This window comes from Pinus tabuliformis, chromosome 1_1 (genome assembly GCF_031772625.1).
Source record: "Pinus tabuliformis cultivar Carrire ecotype Pingquan chromosome 1_1, CPIR1, whole genome shotgun sequence".
In the NCBI taxonomy this organism is placed as follows: Eukaryota; Viridiplantae; Streptophyta; class Pinopsida; order Pinales; family Pinaceae; genus Pinus; species Pinus tabuliformis.
Genome location: NC_142297.1, coordinates 133,002,810 through 133,013,078, shown reverse-complemented (window position 1 = coordinate 133,013,078; position 10,269 = coordinate 133,002,810). Strand labels below are relative to the sequence as shown.

Below are 10,269 nucleotides of genomic sequence, written 5' to 3'. Positions count from 1 at the left end.
TTTTGCCTCTTTTTCCTTTGAAAAATGGCAGCGTCATTTTATGATAGCTTCTCCATCTGAAGTCCGTTTTCGCCCATTCAAGTTGCGTTGGATTCAAAATGAAGGGATCTCTGCAATGAGACTAGTTCCAGGAACTTCCTTGGACTTTCATTTTCCTCCGATTTACAACGGGTTTGTGCCATTTGGCACATTTTACCTCTTATATGAAGTCTTTTAGACTTAGAGGTTTATCCAGGATCCATTTTTGGATAAATAATTAAAATTACTAGCTCTTAGTGGGTAGTAATTTTCTCCCACTGCTGCGCGCGCGAGCCGAGTCTGATCGCTGCCGACGGTTGCCTGAATCTCCCGCGCCATGGAACCTCCGGATCCGCCTGGTGGGGATCTGGAGCTGCAACAAGCCTTTTCTTCACTGGTTAAATCTCTCCCTCCACAGAGACCTAGACCTGCAGCATCTAAGTTTGTGAAGAAACTGGATATTTTACAAGAAGTTCTTCTTCCTCCGACCATCCCTCGCATGGCAGCCCTCTCCCTTGCTGAGAAAGGGTTAATCGGGCAATTTACAGGACTATGGCCTTCTCCAAAAACAGTGCAACGATGGGTCGAGCGAAACTAGTCGGACAAGATTCAAGGCAAAATATCAATAAGATTTTGTGGCAGAGGATATTTCACCTTCCACTTTGAAACCAAGGAGGATAAAGACCTTATTTTCAGAAACGGACCATATTTTATGGATTCTAGGGGCCTCTATCTCAACAAATGGACCCCGGATTTCGATCCTGAGTTAGACATTCCGAATGCAGTTCCTGTCTGGGTCAGATTGCCCCATCTTCCTCTTCACTACTGGGGGGACGATTCGGTTAAAGCAATAGGAAACGCGGTGGGAAAATATATCGATCGAAGCGAACCCAAAGACAACATGCAGGCATGTGCACGGATCTGTGTTGAGGTCGATTTGGGTCGTGGACTGCCGGAAGCAATCAAACTGAAAGTGGATGACTGGTGCCACATTCAGCAGCTGGACTACGAACAGATCCCCTTCAAATGCAAGGTATGTCACGAATATGGACATTTTGCAAATAGATGCCCTAAAATAGTTAATGTAGAATCTGAAGAGCATGATGGGCAATGGGAAACTGTTAAAAGAAAGAAATCTTCCCTCCCTCCCAAATCTATGGATTCTGATGTCCCTGGCCCATCTCACCAGCCCCCTCCCTTTCATCATCCTCCCCCCTCTCATCCCTCCTCCTCCTCCCATCAGTCCCCCATTCCGCACCCTTCATCTCCCCTCCGGACCTCTGACCCTTCCATTCCTCCTTCTTCTAATCCCTTTGCCTCCCTATCTGAGGAAGGACCTGAGCCTGAAATCCCCTTCTCTGAACCTCCCCTCCACTCCTCCCCCCCCCAATCCTCTCAGCCCTCCCCTGATAACCCTTCTGCTCGGATTACTAGAAGCTCCTCAAAGGAGCACGGAGCTCCCAGTGATATCCCCAAAAAGCATGGGCCGGGCAGGAAATCGGCCAAGCAGCATAGAGAAGAAAGCACCCAGAAAGATATCGCCATGGGCTCCCAGACTCCTATAGAATCCTTTATTCTTGGAATCTCGGACAAAGAAAATAACAACAAAGGCAAAGAGAGGCGGGCACCTCTCCATGTAAGCAGTAAATCATGATGAAAATTCTTTCTTGGAACAGTAGGGGATTAGGGCACCCCTCCAAGACAGCAGCCCTCAAGGATCTAATTCAAAGTGAAAATCCTGAAATAGTTCTGATTCAAGAAACAAAGCAGGACCAATCTGAAACTAATAAATTCATTAGCCAGCAAAAGCGTTACAGTGGGTGCGCAAGTGAAGCAAGAGGAGCCTCAGGTGGCATTTTAACAATGTGGGACTGCAATAAATGGAATTGCCACTCCTCCAGAATACACCAGCATTGGATCTGTGTTGATCTAGAGAACAAGATAGATGGAACAGCAGTAAAGATTTACAATATATACGCCCCGAATCATTATAGAGAGAAAGAAGAGTGTTGGAACACTTTGGAAACAGATATAGATGAAGAGCAGGACAGCAACCTCATTCTTGCAGGGGACCTAAACTTGGTTTTGCATTCCAATGAAAAAAGAGGGGGAAATTTCAACCTCGATCCCTTCAGGAATCGACTTGAAAATATAATGCAGGAGCAAGATCTGGTCGATGTCAGACCCAAGAACCGAAGGTATACTTGGAGTAATAGGCGTATAGGAGCTGGCAACATTATGGAACGTCTTGATAGATTTCTCATAAGTATTGCTTACTTATCTACCTTCACCACTGGCCAGTTGAACATCCTCAATGTCTCCGCCTCCGACCATTATCCAATCACGCTCACTCTGCAAAGTCACTGCCAACTAGGACCGATTCCCTTCAAATATTGCCCCATTTGGAACCGAATCTCAGCAGCAAAGGAAGCGGTTTGGCAGGCTTGGTCCCAACATGTTGAAGGCTCCCCAACTTTCATATGGGAAACAAAATTGAGGAGAACAAGACAGGCTCTAAAAGAATGGGCAAAGAGCAACTATCAAGAGCCCGAGTTGAGCAAGAAAAAAATCAAACAAGATTTAGAGGATGTACAGCAACACATAGAAGCCATTGGGCTGTCCCAACAAGCCAAAGAAAGGGAAACAAAATTATATTCTCAGCTGCGGCAAGCTACAAAGGATGAAGAGATAAAATGGCAGCTGAAGTCAAGACATCTATGGCTGCAGGAGGGAGATAAAAATACCTCCTATTTTCATAAGCAGGCAACAGTACGAAAGGTCCGAAACACTGTGAATACAATAAAAGATAATGAGGGGAACAGCTATTGCACCCAGGAAGCGATAAAAGAAGCAGCCACAAACCATTTCAAAAATATTTTGACTGAGGACAAAAGTGAAGAGGATTACTCAAGTTTTTTACAGCACATGAACAAGGAAGTCACCCATGAAATGAACAATAGTCTCAAGAAGGAAGTTGAAGAGGAAGAAGTTCAAAATGCAGTTTGGAATCTACACCCAGACAAGGCCCCTGGACCTGATGGGTTTCCAATCAGTTTTTATAGAGAGTATTGGCAAATGATCAAGAAAGACCTCTTAAAGATGATACGCTGGGTTCTAAAGAAAGGCAAAATGGGGGGATTCACCAACTCAACCCATCTTGCTTTAATTCCTAAAGAGAACAGACCTTCCTCCTTTTCAAGATTTCGGCCTATTTCTTTGTGCAACTCATCTTACAAAATCATCACTAAAATCCTTTCATCCAGGCTCAAACCTCATCTCTCATCCTTGATCTCCGAAAACCAAGGGGGATTCCTCCCGAATAGACACATCTCTAACTCTATCCTACTTGTTCAAGAGGCCATTCACTCCAGCCTTAGTAGAAAGGAGAAAGGATTTGTACTCACGCTGGACCTTGCCAATGCCTTTGACAGGGTTCGGCATTCCTTTTTGTTCGCTGTCCTACATAGAATGGGCTTTGACCCCTCCTTTATTTCAATGATCAAAGCTTGTATTTCGGAACCTTGGATATCCCCTCTGATTAACGGAAGACCGTGTGCTGCTTTCAAATCCTCTCGAGGCCTTAGGCAAGGCTGTCCTCTTTCTCCCTACCTGTTTATCCTCATGGCTGAGTCCCTTAGCCAATCCCTGGATTTTAATCGAAGAATAGGCCTCATCACTGGTATCAAATTTGAGCATGGCACAAAAAATATTAATCACTCCCAATTTGCAGATGATACCCTCCTGATAGGAGGAGCGTCCACCACCATTGCAAGGCGCTTCAAGAAGATTTTAGATCAATTTATGGAATACTCAGGAGGGAAAGTTAATCAGTTAAAAAGTTGTATCTATGGTTGGAACACTCCCAGCCATACCATCCACAGCATAGCTAGCATTCTAGGAGTCTCCTACAAGCTCAATTGGAACCACTTCACTTACCTTGGAATGCCAGTAAGTCTGGGACCTCTAAAATCTGACACCTGGAATGAAATCATCGACAAAATAAAGAGAAAAATTCAACAATGGGGCACCATGTGGCTAAACCCAGCTGGAAGACTTGTTCTTCTGAAATCAGGCTTGGCCTCTCTGCCCATTTACCGTCTCTCTTTATGTCAAGCACCTGCAACCTTTCATCAGAAAATGGAAAAAAATCTCAGGCATTTCCTCTGGCAAGGAGGCAAAACGGAAAAAAGAAAGTTCAACCTTGTCAGTTGGAAGAATGTCATCCAATCTCAGGAAAAAAGCGGACTAGGAATAAGATCGCCAAAAATTTTGAATTTAGCTCTTGGAGCTAAAATAATTTGGAGAATGATCACTGGTCCCACAGCTTGGTGGAAGAAGGTCTTAGAGGCTAAATATCTGAACAGTGCGAGGCAGCAACTTCTGAGTATCAGCATTCCCAACAGGGATAGCACAAAAATATGGCAGCTCTGCAAGAAAGCCATACCCTTCATGTCTCAAAATATTTCGAAAATTCCTGGAGGAGGGAGCAGTGTCAATTTCTCCACTGATAGAATTCTTGGACAGCACCCAATCGGATCACAAACGGAGGCAATCCCTGCAATACACTGGCTCAGCAGTAGAGAAATAGTATATCTGTCCCAAATATCAAAATGGGAAAATTCTACTCAAGCTTGGATAGGCTGGGAATTTCTGGAATACCCCAGAGAGCTTGAGACCAGCTTTTTTGCTCTCAAGAACCTCCTGCACAGCAAAGCCCCGACGCAAAAAGGAAAGCAAGACAGCTATCGTTGGGATCCTTCTGGAACTCAGTACACGACCAAGGCCGGGTACCATTGCTTATGCGATAACATCTTCCCACAGGATGTTTGGAATCAATGGAAGCTGGTATGGAGAGCTGAAGCACCTCCCAAAATCAAATTCTTTCTTTGGCTACTTTTAAAAGGGAAGGTTCTAACAGCAGAAAATCTAATGAAAAGAGGTATAATGGGACCCTCTCGATGCCCGAATTGCTGCAGCTCAGAAGAGACTCTTCATCATCTGTTCATAGACTACCCTGTAGCTGAGGAATGCTGGAGGACGATGGCATCACTCGGGAATGCTCCATGGGAGCCTAAGGCATCTATTGCAGACACTCTCCTTTGTTGGAAGAAAAACTGTCCGTGGAAAGGAAAACAGAGTAAATTAGCCCAAAGGATTTGGAACACCATGGCAATAACTCTCCTATGGCGAATCTGGTTAGCACGCAACGACAAGATCTTTCAAGGGAAAAATTGCAATATCAGAGTTATGTGCCATAAAGCTAGGATCTTAGCGGCAGAAACAATCACAGCCCATACCAAAGGCAAGATAGATGTCACCAACTGCAGCGTTGAAGAGAGAAGTCTGATTAGCCATGTGCAAGAAAACATAATCAGTGCTCAGGAGATAAGCCAAAGGAGGGTGCAAACGAAAGAGACAAATAGGACATGGAAGCTGAGAGTAAAGGAGGAGGAGTTCGCAAAATGGCTGGGAAACTGCAACAGGTTCTTACTGTTCTTCGATGGCGCATCTAAATCTAATCCTGGCCAAGCAGGGGCAGGGGGCCTAATCTACAATGCGAATGGCGAAAAAATTCTTCAGTTCGAATGGGGATTGGGAGAAATATCCAATAACAGGGCAGAAGGCTTAGCTTTGTATCAAGGGCTCCTTCAGCTGATCAAGATTGGGATAAAAACAGCAGTAGTCTTCGGGGATTCAGCAATCATCATCAGGCTCATGGTGAAACGGCAAAGCACACCAAACATCCTCCTGCAACAGATCAACCACAGGAACCAAATCCTCCACGATTCCATGCAAGAAGTCCGTTACTACCATATCCTCCGTGGACTGAATAAGGAGGCTGACATGTTTGCCAACAAGGCATGTGAGCGCTCCAAGGGCAACATGTACTGCAATAACACCTCCTCTTTCCAACCGATCCCATGAACCCCACGCATTCAGTCAAAGCGCATTGTACTGCCGCTGAAAGCATCTATGACTACCGCCAAACAATCAGTGCAAGGGACAGAACAGGTATGGCTGAAAGGAATTCGATCAGAAATTGGATTGGGAGATCTGCCCAGAGCGTGGGAATCTGGCGAACTGCAGGAGGAAATCGTCCCGCCAGACAGATCTCATGTGCCTATCAGGATTCGCTTTGGGCTGTGTGGACCAATTTTGGAAACCGCATACGGGTTTGTTCCCGCCTCAACAGCATGTATGCGCTATTTATATCTATCCTGAGCTTCAGGATCCTTCAGTTTGGAGAAGCCTATTGTGACAGTGATCATAGCTTCAGCACCGTTTTAGTTTATCCCCCTTCTGCCAGAGGTGCCGACCATAAGGCTGCTGAGCATTCAGCGGAAGCCGCTAGAGACAAGGAGCAAGACCAGCGCCCCTGCATCAGAAAGGTGACCATAGCACATAGGCCTACTTCAGCACCAATGGAGCGCCCAGAACAGTGCTTCCACTGCCGTGACCTGCAGGCAGAATTTGAGGAAGTGTGCGCGCAACAGAGGACTCTGGAAGATCATGTCCGCAGTATGGAAACCAGGCATGCAGACCAAGTTCGGAATCTGGAAGCAAAACTCGATGAACAATGCAGAATCTTACATGAAAAATACCGAGCTGAGATGAATTTATTCCTACATAGAGTTCACTCTTTGCACGAGCAGTTCAACAATCTGAGCAACAGATGTGCTCATGCCGAAGAATCAATCACCGTCCTCAAGTATATGATGGAGAAAAAGTTCAAAGAAGTGTCATCCTCCTCCAGTGCAAAGCCGAACGAGCCAGACCCCAACCCGGAAGACTCTACAGCACGGAAGATTAGTCACATAGAAATTGATTAGCCATGTGTTGCAGTTGTAAATTTTGGTGTTTTCAGTTTGTAAGAATCTATAGTAGTGAAAGATGCCTCATAGGTAGGACCACTAGAATCAGGACCAAGGAAAGGGAATTTTTTGTAATTCCTTGGATCCACAATGCTCAAGAAGCACTATATGTACGGCAAGCTGCCCCCCTCTTCTTTTTTCAGATTAATACATAGCAACCGAACTTGTCAAAAAAAATAATAATACTAATAATTAAAATTAAAATAAAATTTGATTATACATTTTAATTTAGTGTATAACCAAATTAATTATTTTTTCTCTTTTTTTCCAACTAATTAATAATATTGTTTCCTTCTTATTTATTTTTTCCTTTAACTTAATTGATGTTTTATTTGATTATTTCTTCCATTAGTTTGGTTTAATCATTTCTTTCTCCTTTTCTGAATAACTATTAACTAAAAAATAATATATTAATAAATAATTAAAATTAAAATAAGATTCGATTATTTTTATTACATTTATATTTAATATATAACAAATTTAATTATTTTTTCTCTTTTTATAACTAATTAATAATATTAATTCCTTCTAATTTATATTTTTTTCCTTTGACTTAATTGTTGTTTTATTTGATTATTTCTTCTATTAGGTTAGATTAGGATATATTCCTTTATCTTATTATTTTTATTTTAAGGGTCATGTTAGTTAAATATTATTATATAATGTATTTCTAATTTAATTTAATTTACTTAAAAATAATAATAATAATAATAATAATGATAATAAATTAATTAATTAATATTTCGATCCTTTTTCCCATCTAGTAAAAAATAGTCATTTTCTAGTTGTTTTTCCCCATAGTTGTTAGAAGGTCTTGACTCCCTAGATGGATTCGTACCCATTTGATACAACCTCCACTAATCTCAGAGTCAAAACAGTATTGTTGATCACCAAATTCCTTGGCTTCCAATTTCAAAATTTTATTCCTCGTCTCTTATGGAGCAGCCTCAAAAAAGTTGGCTACGGACTCCCATCCAAAAATTCGTTAATGCATGGATGAGGATGGTCGTGTAGCTCCTCCTTGACATGTCAGTTGTCATTTCCTAGGCTCCATGAGTTCCTTGCAAACCACAAAGACTGTACTACTACGAAAGATAATAGAAAACGATGCAATAATTATAGCGAAGAAGTGAAAACTAGATGTGAGTACTAACGTAATAGTTTAAACTAAGGAGGAGAAGGAGATGTTAAAGGACTGAAGTGTGATAAGAGTCTTAAGGGAGACCTAAGACCAAATATGAGTTTTTAACTTGGATAATTGGTGATGTACATAAAGACATGTAGCTGAAACACCTTGATTCAATCCTGAAGACTAAAGACTAATTATATGACCTGGACCCAAAGAGCAGAGTGGATTGTAAGGTCCTGTGAGCCCTTAAAAGTTTATTTTAAAACCAAATAAAAAAAGTACCTGAATACCAAACCCCACAGATGAGCACTAGATAGTTGAAAGAGACGCCAATTGGTTTAGAGCTTTGTAAGGAAGTCGAGGAAAGGATGACGACCAACGCAAAACTGGGTCAGACCCTGTATTGTGCGAGAACAAAAAGAAGAACATGGATGATTGCACCCACCCAGAGACTCTAGAAGCAAATATGAATGACAATTACAAGGTACATAAGAGAATTTGCAAGGAGGGAAGGGAAATCCAGATGTGGAACAGGCCTTGAGATAACACCACTGCCCAGTGGTAGAACCACCATGTCAGAGCTAACCCAAATTCCACAGAACAAAGAGAACTACTTTCGTTTGCAGACGGGGTTCCTATATTATGCCACCCCACAGGATTCGTAAGATCTTTATACAACCTTTTCTGCATGGGATGCCTGATAAGTATAGTGAATACAAAATTGTAGATGTCGCAAGGCGATGGCCATATGTCCTTGAAGGGTCTGAGAATTCGCAATTCAATGTAAAAACTCATGATGCAATCATAAATGGACCAAATTTGTCTTTGAGAAAAATCCCACATGATAACCAATCTGCCATAGGAGGAGGAGTCCATTTCTATAGGGACAAAGGGAATGAAACAGTGCGATGATCTCGAAGTGCTTGAGGATGAAAAGCTCAGGGAGTGGACATTTAATAAGTTGTATCCAGCCAAGAGAAGTACCGTGCTTGCAATCCATTCCAACAATACGGGTTAGCAAAGAGAAGCTATACCACTTAATAGAAACCGCTAAAGATCATGTTAAAAAGAAGACACCGCGTGGTGAGTGGAAGCATGAGAATTAAATATAAGTATTTATTGTGTGCCTATCAAAAAAACGATACTCTATTACCACAAATAATCTAATAGCATTACACAATACATTGAAATAACATTGTACAACGCAATATAAAAAGATAAAATTTTACAACAAACACAAAATAAACTCATAGACTTATTCACTATTCTTATATAAATTATATATAATTATGTTAAAAAAATTGCAAAATGTTTCCTTTCACATATGTTTATATTTTCTAAATTACACCAATATAGTTTCAATGGGTGATAATCTATTAATTATGTTGGTGACAAAGGTTAAAGCACTCCATGTTTTTATTATTTTATAATAAAAAAATTAATATAACATTTATATTTAACATAGATTCTATATTGCAATTATACAATAATTAAATGTTTATTCTAATTGACAAATACAAAAAATTTGAATAACACAAAATTGATAATAATAATAAAAAAAACACAAAGAAGAACAAAATCGTTTTAAATATAAAATTAAGTACAACGAGATGTGCTCACTTTGGAATGCATTCAATCATCAAAGTGAAAGCTTAACCTACGGAGAAGAAGAAGACACGCAACACAAAAGCAACACACAAACGCAAAGCCAGGTATTCTTTAGACGCGTTGTCGTCATGTGACAACAATACAAAGCAAAAGAGACAAATGTAATAATTGAAGTCCCAAAAACTGAACTACACTCCACCCAATGCCAACATGTAAGCAAAAGTTTCCACGTATCCTTCTCCCTTAGCTTCGAAAGGTATAAGACTAAAATTGAATTAATTTGTTATTTTATATTTTAATAAATTTATAAATTTTGTATATTTGTTTTTGTGTGTGGATTTAATTTAATTTAATTTTTTATTATGTTAAAAAAAATGATGTTAGAATTTTTCTTTTAAATTAATAAAAAATTATAGGAAATATAAAACAATTAAACTATACTATATATTAAAGAATGAAATAATTAAATCATGAAATAATTAAATCATGTTTTAGTATTATTGAATAAATGTGAAAATTCTCTCTTCTCCTAATTTTATGACACATAACAATAAAATTAGATTTAATCATTAATTAGTGTTTTTCTTTATAAATTTTGTAAGTTTATTTTTTGATTAGTTACATTATAGTTGAAGGTTTAAG

The 10,269-nt window shown here is 40.2% G+C and overlaps 1 protein-coding gene across 1 annotated transcript; it reads left to right on the top strand.

Annotated features, from left to right (window-relative positions):
• Positions 1-355: 355 nt before the first annotated feature.
• On the top strand, positions 356-5,943 carry LOC149211999 (uncharacterized). Its single transcript, XM_089388530.1, has 4 exons — positions 356-555; positions 742-991; positions 1,208-1,654; positions 1,789-5,943. Exons 1-4 carry the CDS (start codon positions 356-358, stop codon positions 5,941-5,943), a joined length of 5,052 nt encoding a protein of 1,683 aa, XP_089244656.1.
• The last annotated feature ends 4,326 nt before the right edge of the window (positions 5,944-10,269 follow it).